The sequence below is a fragment of the Bufo bufo genome, chromosome 5, assembly GCF_905171765.1.
Source record: "Bufo bufo chromosome 5, aBufBuf1.1, whole genome shotgun sequence".
In the NCBI taxonomy this organism is placed as follows: Eukaryota; Metazoa; Chordata; class Amphibia; order Anura; family Bufonidae; genus Bufo; species Bufo bufo.
In genome coordinates this window covers 183,401,592-183,420,027 of record NC_053393.1, presented here as the reverse complement: position 1 = coordinate 183,420,027, position 18,436 = coordinate 183,401,592, and the positions used below count along the sequence as shown (strand labels likewise).

At 39.2% G+C, this 18,436-nt stretch overlaps 1 protein-coding gene across 1 annotated transcript in view; it reads right to left on the bottom strand.

The window, feature by feature from the left end:
- CDH7 (cadherin 7) overlaps positions 1 to 18,436 on the bottom strand; it is a 342,814-nt gene that overhangs the window by 116,885 nt on the left and 207,493 nt on the right. The window contains exon 4 of the mRNA XM_040432014.1: positions 2,163 to 2,330. Coding sequence (XP_040287948.1) covers positions 2,163 to 2,330 — 168 coding nt within the window. The remainder of the gene's footprint in view (positions 1 to 2,162; positions 2,331 to 18,436) is intronic.

Sequence of the window (18,436 nt, the reverse complement as noted above, 5' to 3'; positions counted from 1 at the left end):
CACTTAAAGGGAGTCTAGTGTTAAAAAAATATATATAAAAAATCAGTTTTAAACTAGGCTCAATGTTTGGTACAACAAAAGGCAAAGTGGTCCAGCATTGGAAAGTCTTGATAATTCTAAAATGCCTTTATTGGTCCATGGAAAGAACTGTTGAACTGTTGAAACATTGTAAATATCTACGTGTATTGAGCGCAAAAGACTCATGTGTGTAAGAGCATCTTTTGCACTCAAAATGCATAAGTCTGTATGATGCATAGGTCAATTTTTTTTTTTTTAACAATTCTTTGCATGGACCAATAAAGGAATTTTGGATTATTAAGAATTCCCAGTATTGGATCCCTTTGCCTTTTTGTCCTATTGCTTACAGGACGCCTGCCCTGCCAGGTCACTGTGCACGGGTGCATATTATCAAGGAGGATTGACTCATACAGGAGTCTTAACTTTTTTTTTTTTTGTACTTTCAATGTTTGGTACAGCTCCCTCCCAAAGTTATAATCATACATTTATGTGCAGGAACCAATACTGTATTTCAGAGAAAAAAAACTAAAAAAAACTTGTATTAGATATGTAGGGACATATGCGATGACACTGTAAAGCCTGGCCCTGTCAATCAAGCAGGAGAAGAAGGCTCTGGGAGAGCAAAGCGTCAAAGCTATGGTGCACTGAGCAGCTAATTCCTGTCCTCAGAGCACTTTAGAGATATATTGCATATAAAATAAAAGTTTTTTTTTTGTCTCTGGATTACTGCATTCCATCTCACTATCATGTGGTCCAGAAGCCATTCCCCGCCATATCTGAGACATCAATTAGTATAAAATGCAGGTGCAACTAGGCATTGCCTGTGGGTCCTGTGATTGTGAGATTGGACATAATAGAAACTGGATCGAATGATAGTAAGAAAATCATTGTGGCTAAAAAGTAAACAAGATTTAAGTCCAGCAAGCGTTCTAAGTCTCTATTCATGTCTCATTACACAGATATGTATGACAAAAACTGTAAATTGGCATATTTTTGTCAAATTGATAAAGACAAAATTTACCAAAGAGTGATCTAATATCTAACTTATCTAAATATTGACAAATAATAGGATTACAGTAGTTGACTCTTCACATTCAGATCAAACATTCAGTTATGGCAGGCTTCAGCTGTGATCTAGAAGGGGATCTCTGTAATGGCACCATTCACGTGAACAAAACTTTCATGTATAGCTTCATGACCTTGGCAAAAAGATTCACTTTAGTTAAGGCACACATGCAGTTTTGGACAGGGTTCAAAGGGAATTAAAATATAAAGGAAGGATGTCTTCTCTTGTTAGATTCACTTCTCGCTTTAGCTCAAAAATATCTCATCAAAAACTGCATTTGCGGCAGGTTTTAAATGGGCATGGTGAGATTAAAAGCACCACCACTACCGCTAAATACCACTAAATACACTGACAATACTGACCAAAAAATAGAAACACTTGTTCTAAGATTTATACAACCTCAAAGCAAACCCATAAACAACAGCCTCGTAGTAATTACCATAATTTCAGTCTTAAAGGATATATACACCTTTGAAACAAAAAATTTTTTATTGCTCCTATATAAAACATTAAGAAAAATGAAGCAACTTTGCAAACAGTATTAGAAATCTTACTGTTTCATGTCAGTCAAGCCTCATTCACACATCAGTGTTCCACGGACATGTGCTGTACGTGTTCTCCACGTGCGTGAAAAACAACACTCATGTGCACAGACCCACTGAAATTAATCGGTCAGGATTCAGTGCGGGTGCTACGCGTTCACATCACACATTACACCCGCATGGAAAACTTGCTTGTGTGAAAGAGTCCTTAACCTTGCAAATGCACATAAGCAAGCTGTAAGGAGCCTGGTATAAATTATTATCCTCACAGAATAAGGCTATATAGGGTCTGTTGCAGGGTGGACTCAAGGAGACAATTAGTTCTTCACAGAAGCTATAAACACCAAAGTGATCAAACAGTAGAACAGCTCTGCAATATAGGAAATTGTTGCCACCTGCAAGTCTTTTAAATATTGGACAACCTCTTAAGTTACTTTTCCACAGTATATTATAGTCCAGAAAATATTTTACGATAAATGAGACACAATCCTAGATTTCATAGACATACACTTCCCAATTTGGAAGCAATAACTTACTTCGAGGAAACTTTGGTGGGTTGTCATTAACATCAGTAAGTGTGACTGTGACAGAGGTTGTGCCTGACAATCCTCCCATTAGTCCAACCATATCTTTAGCCTGTATTACCAGAAGATATTGGTCTTTGGCTTCTCTGTCCATGTTAGGTAAGGCTGTTCGAATAATGCCTGTAAGGAAAAATAACCAAGAATAAAGCAGAGGAAATTTATTAATGATTCATAAGAAATAGTGTTGAGCGAGCATGCTCGGCCGAACACCGCGTGTGCTTGAGTCAGTGTATGTAAATCTAATTTAGCCTCTATTTCTATGCAGAAGATCGCTGTACAGTGAGGGAATCCCTCAGTGTGAGTCCGCTGCTTAGGAGTCCCTGTTCGGACTCCATATATAGCTATGTCCATATATGGAGTCAGTGCTTGGGGACCCCCTCATTGTATTTAAATCTAATTTAGCCTGTATTTCAGAAAAGTTTCTGCCGGGATTCAAACTCACGACTTTCTGTATTAGAGGCAAAGCACTTACCCACTCAGCTATAATAGCTACATAGCCCATTGCTAAAAAAAAAAAAGAAAAAAGAAAAAATATGAGACTTTTACTGTACTGCACTTCTACTGAGACCTATACAGTAGAAGTCTCATATTTTATTTAATTTTTTAAGCGACTGGCTATGCAGCAATATTGTGTATTGGTTAAAGTTCTGAGCTATGATGCAGAAGCTGTGAGTTCAAGTCTCAATTTTTTTCAGAAATAGAGGTTAAATTAGATTTATATATTTTATATATTTTTTAAAATTATATATAGATAAAATCATACTTAAGATATATATGAATGCATAATATGTGGGAAACTATTACTGATGTTTTAGCCATAATAATTTACCTATATTATAATATATTATATATTCTAAATATATAATAATATGTGTATATATATTATGGCTAAATATATATATATATATATATATGTTTAAATTAAGTTTAGCCTCTATTTCTGAAAAATGTTTGCGACAGGATTTGAACTCACAGCTTCTGCATCACAGAACTTTAACCACTACACTACATACAGTGGGGGAAATAATTATTTGACCCCTCACTGATTTTGTAAGTTTGTCCAATGACAAAGAAATGAAAAGTCTCAGAACAGTATCATTTCAATGGTAGGTTTATTGTAACAGTGGCAGATAGCACATCAAAAGGAAAATCGAAAAAATAACTTTAAATAAAAGATAGCAACTGATTTGCATTTCATTGAGTGAAATAAGTATTTGAACCCTCTAACAAAAAAAGACTTAATACTTGGTGGAAAAACCCTTGTTTGCAAGCACAGAGGTCAAACGTTTCTTGTAATTGATGACCAAGTTTGCGCACATTTTAGGAGGAATGTTGGTCCACTCCTCTTTGCAGATCATCTCTAAATCCCTAAGGTTTCGAGGCTGTCTCTGTGCAACTCTGAGCTTGAGCTCCCTCCATAGGTTTTCGATTGGATTAAGGTCCGGAGACTGACTAGGCCACTCCATGACCTTAATGTGCTTCTTCTTGAGCCACTCCTTTGTTGCCTTTGCTGTATGTTTTGGGTCATTGTCGTGCTGGAACACCCATCCACGACCCATTTTCAGTTTCCTGGCAGAGGGAAGGAGGTTGTCGCTCAGGATTTCACGATACATGGCTCCGTCCATTTTCCCGTTTATGCGAATAAGTTGTCCTGTGCCCTTAGCAGAAAAACACCCCCAAAGCAAAATGTTTCCACCCCCATGCTTGACGGTGGGGACGGTGTTTTGGGGGTCATAGGCAGCATTTTTCTTCCTCCAAACACAGCGAGTTGAGTTAATGCCAAAGAGCTCTATTTTGGTCTCATCAGACCACAGCACCTTCTCCCAGTCACTCTCTGAATCATTCAGGTGTTCATTGGCAAACTTCAGACGGGCCTGCACATGTGCCTTCCTGAGCAGGGGGACCTTGCGAGCCCTGCAGGATTTTAATCCATTGCGGTGTAATGTGTTTCCAATGGTTTTCTTGGTGACTGTGGTCCCTGCTAATTTGAGGTCATTAACTAACTCCTCCCGTGTAGTTCTAGGATGCTTTTTCACCTTTCTCAGAACCATTGACACCCCACGAGGTGAGATCTTGCGTGGAGCCCCAGAGCGAGGTCGATTGATGGTCATTTTGTGCTCCTTCCATTTTCGAACAATCGCACCAACAGTTGTCACCTTCTCTCCCAGCTTCTTGCTAATGGTTTTGTAGCCCATTCCAGCCTTGTGCAGGTCTACAATTTTGTCTCTGACATCCTTGGACAGCTCTTTGGTCTTTCCCATGTTGGAGAGTTTGGAGTCTGCTTGATTGATTGATTCTGTGGACAGGTGTCTTTTATACAGGTGACTAGTTAAGACAGGTGTCCTTAATGAGGGTGACTAATTGAGTAGAAGTGTCTAACCACTCTGTGGGAGCCAGAACTCTTAATGGTTGGTAGGGGTTCAAATACTTATTTCACTCAATGAAATGCAAATCAGTTGCTATCTTTTATTTAAAGTTATTTTTTTCGATTTTCCTTTTGATGTGCTATCTGCCACTGTTACAATAAACCTACCATTGAAATGATACTGTTCTGAGACTTTTCATTTCTTTGTCATTGGACAAACTTACAAAATCAGTGAGGGGTCAAATAATTATTTCCCCCACTGTAGCTGCATAGCCAATAATTAAAAAATAAATAAATAAATAAATATGAGACTTCTACTGTATTTGTTTCAGTAGAAGTACAGTATAGTAGAAGTCTCATTATTATTATTTTTTTAATAACTGGCTATGCAGCTATTATAGCTGGGTGGTTAAGTGCCTTGGCTATAATACAGAAGGTTGTGAGTTTGAATCCTTGCACAAACTTTTCTGAAATACAGGCTAAATTATATTTAAATACACTGGGGTGTCCATAAGCACTGACTCCATATATGGACATAGCTATATAAGGAGTCAGAGCAGGGACTCCTAAGGCTACTTTCACACGAGCGTTCGGGTGTCCGCTCGTGAGCTCCGTTTGAAGGGGCTCACGAGCGGCCCCGAACGCATCCGTCTGGCCCTAATGCATTCTCAGTGGAGGCGGATCCACTGAGAATGCATCCGCCTGCCAGCGCTCAGCCTCCGCTCCGCTTGCAGCGTTCGGGTGTCCGCCTGGCCGTGCGGAGGCGAGCGGATCCGTCCAGACTTATAATGGAAGTCAATGGGGACGGATCCGCTTGAAGATGACACTATATGGCTCAATCTTCAAGCGGATCCGTTCCCCCTTGACTTTCAATGTAAAGTCTGAACGGATCCGCTCAGGCTACTTTCTGACTTAGAAAATTTTCTAAGTTATAATGCAGACGGATCCGTTCTGAACGGATGCAAACGTCTGCATTATCGGAGCGGATCCGTCTGATGAAACATCAGACGGATCCGCTCCGAACGCTAGTGTGAAAGTAGCCTAAGCCGAACTAGAGTCCCGACACCCTCCACTCTTCAGAACAGGGGGTGCCTGGTTTAATGCTTGGGCTCTCCTATTAACTTCCATTGTGCTCGGTAGAGCACCTGAGCATCACAAAGTATTCTACTCTACTCTATTCTATTCTACTCTACTCTATTCTACTCTAGCACACGAGCACTTTGGTGCTCGATCAACACTAATAGGAATACATATTAAAAAATTTGGACTTAAGTGATTCAATTTATATAGTTCTAACAAAATAATGAATATATAGTACTTTTTACAATACAGTTCAAGGGGGAGATTTATAAAAACTGGTGTAAACAAAAACTGGCTTAGTTGTCCATAGCAATTAATCAGATTCCACATTTCAGTTTCCAAAGGAGCTCTGAAAAATTATTATTTTTTTATACTAGTTTCAATAAGCCTCCCCCAAAGTATTTAGTGAAGCTTCCTGTACCTCAGTTTTATATAATTAAAGAGAATCTATCATCATGAAAATGCAAATGTAGGCTACAAGCACCATGTAATACAGTAGGAGGAGCTGAGCAGATTGATATATAGCTTTGTGAGTCATTAAATCTTTTCAAAGCTTCCAATTGAAAATGTAATCACAAACTAGAACCCATAAATGACAACTTAAAATTATGATATGATTTATGCATATTTTCCCAGTGCTTAAGGCAACATTATTATTATTATTTTCATTTCAATCCCTATCATTTACTTGCTAGTTCTGTATGGTGGCCCACAGTGGTGCCATATTATGGAGTCTTGTAATATGTGCCCAAAGGCATTATTGTTACTTTAGAGTGTCTCTATAAGGCTGCATTCACACGTCCATGGAACACGGTCCGTGTGATACCGGCCTGGATTTCTTCTGAGTGCAGAAGCGCACTCCGTCATTGGTTGCTTTGACGCTGTGCGCTTCCTGCTGCCGCCACAGTACAGTCATACACTGGTATAATCTATACCAGTGTATCACTATACACGCGTCATAGCAACCAATGACGCCGTACGCTCCTGCAACATATTCTCTCCTGGAAACAATACTTTTAGGGAAGAATATCTAAGTAATAATTTATACAATTCTACATGCTACAATTTTGCTCTCACAGATTTCATAAGATTTTGGATAGGAAAAAAAATATATATAAATCTTGATATAAAATTAGAGGTATAAAAAAGTATGATAGAGAACACATCAATTGGTACCATTCAATAAGGCTGTGTAACCATCATTCATACATCACTGCGCATGTGCCCTAATACATACACTGATGTCAAATGCAAGTATAATGCATATATTATGTCTTAAAACAGGATAAATGTAGTGATGTCACAGCACAAAAGAAGCAAAAAGTAATGGCAGGCGGAATGAGTAATAAATTAAAAAAGTAACTTAGATAGTAAGATAATAAAACAGAATGGGGTTGTAGTAAATTTTTCATGGCAACCTATATACATTTTATCACTAGCTGCACATTATGTGCACACATGAATAATAATGGGCCCCCTCAGCTGTAGGGCTGCTATGCTTGCTACCCTGGTAGTTTTGCCCATGATTTTACTTCTTTTTTTTTTATAATTGCTTTGTACTGAATCAATCACATCAATTCTTATCTGATAAATGTATAAAAAAAATCTAACTATTTGTTTCTATCTTTTTTTTATTGATCAATTTATTTAGTTAATTTTTCATCTTTCTATATATCAGTGCTGCTATTTTTAATATAAACAATTTTATTTTTCTAATATTAGCAACTACTGAATATTTATTTTATACATCCTAATTTTATATCTTTAAATACCTTCTGATTAGAGATAAGCAAATCAATTCATAGCTAATCAGAAATCAACATGGTTTCTCAATTTGTTTCACGCAAATTTCTCAAAATAATATTAGCCATTTCTCCAAAGACAGGAAAGATGAACAAGGATTACATGACCCCGGTGGTGTGTGTATTAGTATTAAGTGAATCGGGTTCGGACTGCTGTATGCGAACCTGATTAGTTTGAAAATTGTATTATCAATAAATACTCCGTACTACTGTAAAATGTATGGGCTCAGCAGAGGTCTGTGTGATCTTGGTGCCGGAGTCACGTTATAGATGCTAGACGAAGCAAGCATCACGATGGAAAAATGCAAAGCGATGCAAAAAACGAGCCTCTGCACAAGACGATCATCAAAAAAATAAAAAAAATATGGCGTTCAGAAAATGGTTACACAAAAACATAATTTCTTTTTCAAAAATGCTTTATTATTTAAAACTGAAACAAAGAAAGTAAACATATTTGATATCACTGCGTCCGTAACAACCTGCTCTATAAAAATAGCACATGATCTACCCTGTCAGATGAATCTTGTAAAATATTAAAAATAACAAAACGGTGCCAAAACAGCCATTTTTTGGTTACCTTGCCTCACAAAAAACTTAATATAGAGCATTTAAAAATCATATGTACCCCAAAATAGTACCAATACATCTGGCACCTTATCCCCTAGTTTCCAAAATAGGGTCACTTTTTGGGAGTTTCTACTGTAGAGGTGCATCAGGGGGGCTTTAAATGGGACATGGCATCTAAAAACCAGTCCAGCAAAATCTTCCTTTCAAAAACCATGCAGCGCTCCTTTTCTTCTGCGCCCTGCCGTGCGCCCTATACATCATTTTACGACCACATGTGGGGTGTTTCTGTAAACCGCAGAATCAGGGTAATAAATATTGAGTTTTGTTTGGCTGTTAACCCTCAATGCGTTAAAGAAAAAAATTTAATAAAATGGAAAATTTGCCAAATAAGTGAAATTTTTAAATTTAATCTCCATTTTCCTTTAATTCTTTAAAGTTTGTAAAATCAGTTTTAAATAACTTGAGGGGTATAGTTTCTACAATGGGGTCATTCATGGGGGTACCCACTATGTAAGCCCCACAAAGTGACTTCAGATCTGAACTGGTCCTTAAAAAGTGGGTTTTAGAAATTTTCTTAAAAATTTTAAGAATTGCTTCTAAACTTCTAAGCCTTCTAATGTCCTAAAAAAATAAAATGACATTTCCAAAATGATGCCAAAATAAAGTAGACATATGGGGAATGTTAAGTAATAAATGCTTTATGAGGAATCACTTTCTGTTTTAAAAGCAGAGAAATTGAAATATATAAAATTGCGAATTTTTCAAACTTTTTGGTAAATTTGGGATTTTTTCATAAATAAAGGTGAAATATATTGACTCAAATTTATGACTGTCATGAAGTAGAATGTGTCACGAGAAAACAATCTCAGAATGGCTTGAATAAATAAAAGTGTTCCAAAGCTATTACCACATAAAGTGACGCATGTCAGATTTGTAAAATTTGACCTGGACACTGGGACATCAATGACCCTTGGTCATGAAAGGGTCATGAAAGGGTTAAGGACAAGGGCCTGCTGCCGCATTGGTGACTCTAGATAACCTCTGGGTGATTGCACGTGCCCGTGACGGCGACGATCCATTCGGATGTCTGCACTATCAACTTTCAATGTTCTTTTCTGCACCTACCATGGTGATCACGGTAAACGGGCGATCAGGGTTTGATGCCGGAAAGGGAGCCTGAGAAAGGGCTACCACATCCAAGGAATGTCAATGGCTGAAATCTGATTGGCTGTTGTTGCCTTGCCCCTTTTTTTTTTCCTAATTGTGAATCACCCAGAGGTGGGTCAAGTTATTAAAGCACAAGCATTTAAGGAAGGCAGCAGGCGCATGGCAATTACCCACTCCCGACTCGGGGAGGTAGTGATGATAAATATCAATACAGCACTCCTAAGCGGCCCTGTTATTGGAATGAATACACTTTCTGCCAACGAGGATCTATTGGAGGGCAAGTCTGCTTGCTCTCGGCCTCCACAATGTTCACCCAGTGTGCCATCATGATGAAGATTGTGTTGACCAGACTCTTGGCTACTTAGACTAGACTTGTAGGGGAGGGCCTGCTGCCGCATTGTTGACGATAGATAACTTCTAGGCGATCGCATGTCCCCGTAACGTCGACGATCCATTTGGATGTCTGCCCTATCAACTTTGGAGCAATTTTTTAGCAAGGACCTTCTGGTATAGCACCGTTTTGCTTGTCCTCTCCACCAGAGGAATGAGAGATGTGAAGTTATCTTTGTAGCGGGGGTCAAGAAGGGTGAACAACCAGTAATCCGTGTTGTCTAAAATGCGTATAACGCACGGGTCGTGGGAAAGGCAGCCTAACATGACACTCTAAAAAATTATATGCGAGGGCCTGCAGGTGAGCTGACCCTGTAAAACATTATATGCAAGGGCCTTCAGTTGAGCTGACCCTGTAAAACATATGCGAGGGCCTGCAGGTGAGCTGACCCTGTAAAACATTATATGCGAGGGCCTGAAGTTGAGCTGACCCTGTAAAACATTATATGTGAGGGCCTGCAGTTGAGCTGACCCTGTAAAAAATTATATGCGACAAATAAGCATGTTGATAGGATGGAAGAGGAGGAGGAGGATGAGAAAAGGAAGATTTAACCATATATCCTTTTTTTGTGGTGGAAGGGGTGTATGGGAATACAGTGTATTCAGTACATTAAACAACACATTGAAAGTGCCTTTGTTCATCCGCTTTACTATGATGGAGTCGAGAAGTCTGGGGCAATCCAGGCCTTGTTCCTTTTTTATAAGAGTCAACCTGTCAGCATTTTCAGCTGACAGGCAGATACACTTATCTGTTATAATGCCACCAGCAGTGCTAAATACTCGCTCAGACAAAACGCTGGAGGCAGGGCAAGCCAAAACCTCCAAGGCGTAGAACTCCAGTTCGTGCCATGTGTCCATCTTGGACACCCAGTAGTTGTAAGGCAATTAAGGATCACTGAGGACGCTGAAACGGTCTACTATGTATTCCTCCATTATCTTCCAAAAATACATTAGGCCGCGCATCAGGGTGAGGGTGCTGGCTGGGTGTCATGAAACTGTCCCAGGCCTTGGAGAGTGTTGTCCTGCCTCTGTTGGAACTGCTGTGTGTTCCCCTCCCCTCCTCGGTTGCCCAAGGAAGTATGGACTCTGCCGCTAGCGTTGTCAGATGGAAAGGACCTTCTGGTATTGCATCATTTGGCTCGTCCTCTCCTCTCTTTGCAGCGGGGGTCGAGAAGGGTGAACACCCAGTAATCCGTGTTGTCTAAAATGCATATAATGCGAGGGTCGCGGGAAAGGCAGCCTAACATGAAGTCAGCCATGTGTGCCAGAGTACCAACAGGCATGACTTCTCTGTTGTCATCAGGAGGATCACTCTCAATCTCCTTATCCTCTTCCTCCTCTTCTGCCCACCCACGCTGAACAGATGCAATTAAACTTCCATGGGTACTACCCTCTGTAGCGGAGGCAACCATCTCCTGCTCCTCCTCCTCCTCTTCATCGTCCAATTCACGCTGAGAAGACGGACAGAGAGTGGTCTTGCTATCACCCTGTGTAATGTCTTCTTCCCCCATTTCCACCTCTTCCACATGCAAAGTGTCGTCCTTAAATGAAACCTGTCACCTGGATTTTGGGTATAGAGCTGAGGACATGGGCTGCTAGATCGCCGCTAGCACATCTACAATATCCATTCCCCATAGCTCTCTGTGCTTTTAGTGTGAGGAGGAGAAGTGGGGGTTGGAGCCACTAACGTAGGTGCTGGCGGAAATCCTGATGGAATTAGGGCCCGCAATTCTCGGCGTCAGTAGCACCTGTGCCATCCCAGAGTACTACTCACTCCCGGCCACAACAATGTTCACCCAGTGTGCTGTCAGGGAAATGTAGCGTCCCTGGCCAAATGCACTTGTCCATGTGTCTGTCGTAAAGTGGACCTTCCCAGTAACTGCTTTGGTCAGGGCATGTGTGACGTTTCAGGACACATGTTGGTGTAAGGTGGGCATGGCACACCTCAAAAAATAGTGGACAGAATACTGCGGGATGGCCGCCGACATCAGGCTGCGCAAGGCCTCAGTGTCCACAAGTCTAAATGGCAGTATTTCCAGGGCCAGTAATTTTGAAAGGTGCGTATTTAGTGCTATGGCCTGTGGATGGGTGACTGGGTATTTGTGCTTGCGTTCAAATGCCTGGGGTAATGACATTTGGACGCTGCGCTGGGACAGGGAAGTGTATGTGGTCGCTGATGGTGCTTGTGAAGGTCCAGGTGCAGGGTAGGAGGCATCCTCGCCTGCCCTTTTTTAATAGGCGATTGGCCAGCACTGACCATAGGGGAAGAGGAGGCAGTGGTGTGACTTGCAGACACAGATTGTGGACCCAGGCTTTCGTCCCACTTATTACGGTGCTTGGACGCCATGTGGCGGATCATGCTGGTAGTGGTGAGGTTGCTAATGTTCCCGCCCTGGCTCATTTTGGTGTGGCACAGGTTGCAAAGTACTATTCTTTTGTCGTCCGTACTTTCCTCAAAAAAGTGCCATACTGCGTAATACCTACCAATTGGCAAGGGAGAATTACGCAAGGGTGTGCTCCGTGAAACAGTTGTGGGCCTATTTGGTGTGGCCCACCTTTTCCCTTTTGCTACCCCACTGCCTCTTCCAGCCTGTTGCGGTGCTGCAGATCCTTCCCCCTCTGTACTGCTGTCCTCGCTGGGCTTTCCACAAACCCAGGTTGGGTCAGTGACTTCATCGTCCACCACCTCCTCTTCCACTTCCTCACTTTGATCATCATCTTGATTTGTTGACCTAACCACAACCTTCATTAACCTCTTGAGACAATAATTGCGGTTTACTCATTGGCAACTGTGTCTCATCATCATCCACCTCATTAAACACTAATTGCCGTTCCCCATCATCATGTTCTTGTGACTGTGGATGCTCAAGAGGTTTGGAATCAGGGCAAAAGATCTCATGTCCCTCTTCAAGCATGCTTGGCGAGAGGGCCAAATCAATTAATGCCGATTAAAAGAGCTCCTCAGAATTTCAAAGTGTGGGATCACTTGCTTGGCCAGACTCTCCATGGTGGGAGGAAGGAGGATCAGGGTGAGGATTCTGTTAACCAGACTCTTGGCTACTGAGACTGGACTTGGCGGAAGACAGGGTGGTGCTTAACCGACTGGAAGCATAATCTGCTACTATCCATCCGATCACCTGATCGCACTGGTCTAACTTCAAGAGTTTTTTTCTGCGACGCTCTGCAAACTGGGACAGGATGCTAGGTATCATGGATGATTGTTTTTCTTGTGCTCTGCAGCAGGCACAGTTTTCAACGGCCTCTTCTTAAACAATCAGCATCACGGCCACTTCCCCGTCCCTTACTGCTCACCTTGCGCATATTAAATGTTATATGCACGCTTGACACACAAGATGTGGCACAGATATCACAGTTCACAGCAAGCAGAGTATATGGAAAAAGTACCTAAAAGTATGGAAAAAGGAAAATAGATTTCATCTATATTTTTCCTATCTCTGGCCCCTAAAACACAGAAGGTATTGGACAGATGTCTCTAGTCAATGCAGACACCCTGTATAGAAAAATTATTGATAATTATGGAAAAAATTATCAAATTTTCACTTATATTTCTCCAATTTCTGGCCCTGACAAACAGAAGGTATTGGACAGATGTCTCTATTCACTGCAGACACCCTCTATAGAACAATTATTGAAAATGATGGAAAAAATCATATAATTTTCACTTATATTTCTCCAATCTCTGTCATTGACAGACAGAAGATATTGGACAGATGTCTTTAGTCACTGCAGACGCCCTCTATATAAAAAGTATTGAAAATGATAGAAAAATATAGTAATTTTCTGTTATATTTTTCCAATTTCTGGCCCTGACACACATAAAGTATTGGACAGATGTCACAAGTCACTGCTGACACCCTCTATAGTAAAATGATTGAAAATGATGGAAAAAATATAGTATTTTTAACCACTTAATGACCAGGACGAGAATGCTCGTCCTAAATCGACGGCACTTAGCGCTAGAGGATGAGCATTCTCTTCCTGCGATCCTTCTCTCCCCCCACTGCGGTCCCGCGATCAGTGGCAGAGATCCGGCTGTTACCTCATCCCGTAAAAAATTAGCCCCTACCTGAGACAATTGCCCAAAAAATAAAAAAACGATGACTCAGAATATGGAGACACTAAAACATCATTAAAAAATTAAAAAAGCTGTTATTGTGTAAAACTTACATAAATAAAGAAAAAGTATACATATTAGGTATCTCCGCGTCCGTATCGACTGGCTCTATAAAAATATCACATGACCTAACCCCTTAGGTGAACACCGTAAAAAATAAAAACTGTGATAAATAAACAATTTTTTGTCACCTTACATCACAAAAAGTGTAATAGCAAGCAATCAAAATATCATATGCACCCCAAAATAGTGCCAATCAAACCATAATCTCATGCCGCAAAAAATGAGACCCTACCTAAGATAATTGCCCAAAAACTGTAAAAACTATGGCTCTCAGAATATGGAGACACTAAAACAATATTTTTTTTTGTTTAAAAAATGATATTATTGAGTAAAATTTACATAAATATAAAAAAAGTATACATATTAGGTATCGCCGCGTCCGTATCAACCGGCTCTAAACAAATATCTCATGTCCTAACCCCTTAGGTGAACACCGTAAAAAATTATAAATAAAAACTATGCTAAATAAACAATTTTTTGTCACCTTACATCACAAAAAGAGTAATAGCAAGTGATCAAAAAGTCATATGCACCCCAAAATAGTGCCAATCAAACAGTCATCTCATCCCAAAAAAATCATACCCTACCCAAGATAATCGCCCAAAAACTGAAAAAAACTATGGCTCTTAGACTATGGAAACACTATAACATGATTTTTTTGTTTCAAAAATGAAATTATTGTGTAAAACTTACATAAATATATAAAAAGTATACATATTAGGTATCGCCGCATCCGTATCGACCGGCTCTATAAAAATATCACATGACCTAACCCCTTAGGTGAACACCGTAAAAAATAATAAATAAAAACTATGCTAAAAAAAACATTTTTTGTCACCTTACATCACAAAAAGAGTAATAGCAAGCGATCAAAAAGTCATATGCACCCCAAAATAGTGCCAATCAAACCGTCATCTCATCCCGCAAAAATCATACCCTAACCAAGATAATCACCCAAAAACGGAAAAAAAACTATGGCTCTTAGACTATGGAAACACTAAAACATGTGTAACACTAAAAATTATTGTGTAAAACTCACATTAATAAATAAAAAGTATACATATTAGGTATCACCGCGTCCGTATCGACCGGCTCTATAAAAATATCTTATGACCTAACCCCTTAGGTCAACACTGTAAAAAATAAAAACTGTGCTAAATAAACCATTTTTTGTCACCTTACATCACAAAAAGTGTAATAGCAAGCAATCAAAATATCATATGCACCCCAAAATAGTGCCAATCAAACCATCATCTCATGCCGCAAAAAATGAGCCCCTACCTGAGACAATTGCCCAAAAAATTAAAAAAACGATGACTCAGAATATGGAGACACTAAAACATCATAAAAAAATTAAAAAAGCTGTTATTGTGTAAAACTTACATAAATAAAGAAAAAGTATACATATTAGGTATCTCCGCGTCCTTATCGACTGGCTCTATAAAAATATCACATGACCTAACCCCTTAGGTGAACACCGTAAAAAATAAAAAATAAAAACTGTGATAAATAAACAATTTTTTGTCACCTTACATCACAAAAAGTGTAATAGCAAGCAATCAAAATATCATATGCACCCCAAAATAGTGCCAATCAAACCATCATCTCATGCCGCAAAAAATGAGACCCTACCTAAGATAATTGCCCAAAAACTGTAAAAACTATGGCTCTCAGAATATGGAGACACTAAAACAATATTTTTTTTTGTTTCTAAAATGATATTATTGAGTGAAATTTACATAAATATAAAAAAAGTTTACATATTAGGTATCGCCGCGTCCGTATCAACCGGCTCTAAACAAATATCACATGACCTAACCCCTTAGGTGAACACCGTAAAAAATAATAAATAAAAACTATGCTAAATAAACAATTTTTTGTCACCTTACATCACAAAAAGAGTAATAGCAAGTGATCAAAAAGTCATATGCACCCCAAAATAGTGCCAATCAAACCGTCATCTCATCCCAAAAAAATCATACCCTACCCAAGATAATCGCCCAAAAACTGAAAAAAACTATGGCTCTTAGACTATGGAAACACTAAAACATGATTTTTTTGTTTCAAAAATGAAATTATTGTGTAAAACTTACATAAATATATAAAAAGTATACATATTAGGTATTGCCGCGTCCGTATCGACCGGCTCTATAAAAATATCACATGACCTAACCCCTTAGGTGAACACCGTAAAAAATAATAAATAAAAACTATGCTAAAAAAAACATTTTTTGTCACCTTACATCACAAAAAGTGTAATAGCAAACGATCAAAAGGTCATATGCACCCCAAAATAGTGCCAATCAAAACGTCATATCATCCCGCAAAAAATTATAACCTACCTAAGATAATCTCCCAAAAACTGAAAAAACGATGGCTCTCAGAATATGGAGATACTAAAACATGATTATTTTTTTTGTTTCAAAAATGATATTATTGTGTAAAACTTACATAAATAAAATAAAAGTATACATATTAGCTATCGCCGCGTCCGTATCGACTGGCTCTATAAAAATATCTTATGACCTAACCCCTTAGGTGAACACTGTAAAAAATAAAAAATAAAAACTGTGCTAAATAAACCATTTTTTGTCACCTTACATCACAAAAAGTGTAATAGCAAGCAATCAAAAAGTCATATACACCCCAAAATAGAGCCAATCACACCGTTATCTCATCCCGCAAAAAATAAGACCCTTACTAAGATAATCACCCGAAAACTGAAAAAACTATGGCTCTCAGAATATGGAGACACTAAAACATGATTATTTTTTTTTTCAAAAAGGATAATATTGTGTAAAACTTACATAAATAAAAATAAAGTATACATATTAGGTATTGCCGCGTCCATATCGACCGGCTCTATAAAAATATCACATGACCTAACCATTTAGGTGTACACCATAAAAAATTAAAAATAAAAACTGTGCTAAATAAAGCATTTTTTGTCACCTTACATCACAAAAAGAGTAATAGCAAGCGATCAAAAAGTCATATGCACCCCAAAATAGTGCCAATCAAACCATCATCTTATCCCGCAAAAATCATACTCTACCCAAGATAATCGCCCAAAAACTGAAAAAAAAAATGGCTCTTAGACTATGGAAACACTAAAACATGATTTTTTTTGTTTCAAAAATGAAATTATTGTGTAAAACTTACATAAATAAATAAAAAGTATACATATTAGGTATCGCCGCGTCCGTATCGACAGCTCTATAAAAATATCACATGACCTAACCTCTTAACCCCACCTTACATCACAAAAAGTATAATAGCAAGCAATCAAAAAGTCATATGCACCGCAAAATAGAGCCATTCAAACCGTCATCACATCCCGCAAAAAATGAGACCTTACCTAAGATAATCACCCGAAAACTGAAAAAACTATGGCTCTCAGACTATGGAGACACTAAAACAGGATTTTATTTTTGTTTCAAAAATGAAATCATTGTGTAAAACTTACATAAATAAAAAAATTGTATATATACTAGGTATCGCTGCATCTGTGACAACCTGCTCTATAAAAATACCATATGAACTAACCTGTCAGATGAATTTTGTAAATGACAAAAAATAAAAAACTGTGCCAAAACAGCTATTTCTTGTTACCTTGCCTCACAAAAAGTGTAATATAAAGCAACCAAAAATCAGGCTACTTTCACACTAGCGTTCTGCTGTCCGCTCGTGAGCTCCGTTTGAAGGGGCTCACGAGCGGAGCAGAACGCTTCCGTCCAGCCCTGATGCAGTCTGAATGGATGCGGATCCGCTCAGACTGCATCAGTCTGCCGGCGTTCAGCCTCCGCTCCGCTCGCCTCCGCACGGCCAGGCGGACAGCTGAACGCTGCTTGCAGCGTTCGGGTGTCCGCCTGGCCGTGCGGAGGCGAGCGGATCCGTCCACACTTACAATGTAAGTCAATGGGGACGGATCCGCTTGAAGATGACACAATGTGGCTCAATCTTCAAGCGGATCCGTTCCCCATTGACTTTCAATGTAAAGTCTGAACGGATCCGCTCAGGCTACTTTCACACTTAGAAAATTTTCTAAGTTTTAATGCAGACGGATCCGTTCTGAACGGATGCGAACGTCTGCATTATCGGAGCGGATCCGTCTGATGAAACATCAGACGGATCCGCTCCGAACGCTAGTGTGAAAGTAGCCTCATATGTACCCAAAACTAGTACCAACAAAACTTCCACCCTATCCCGTAGTTTCTAAAATAGGGTCAGTTCTTTGATGTTTCTACTCTAGGGGTGCATCAGGGGGGCTTTAAATGGGACAAGGTGAAAAAAAAAACTGTCTAGCAAAATCTGCCTTCCAAGCCTTCCAAAAACCGTATGGCATTCCTTTCCTTCTGCGCTCTGCCGTGTGCCTGTACAGCAGTTTACGACCACATATGGAGTGTTTCTGTAAACTACAGAATCAGGGCCATAAATATTGAGTTTTGTTTGGCTGTTAACCCTTGCTTTGTTACTGGAAAAAAAATATTAAAATGGAAAATCTGCCCAAAAAGTGATATTTTGAAATTGTATCTCTATTTTCCATAAATTCTTGTGGAACACCTAAAGTGTTAACAATGTTTGTAATATCAGTTTTGAATACATTGAGGGGTGTAGTTTCTTAGATGGGGTCACTTTTATGGAGTTTCTACTCTAG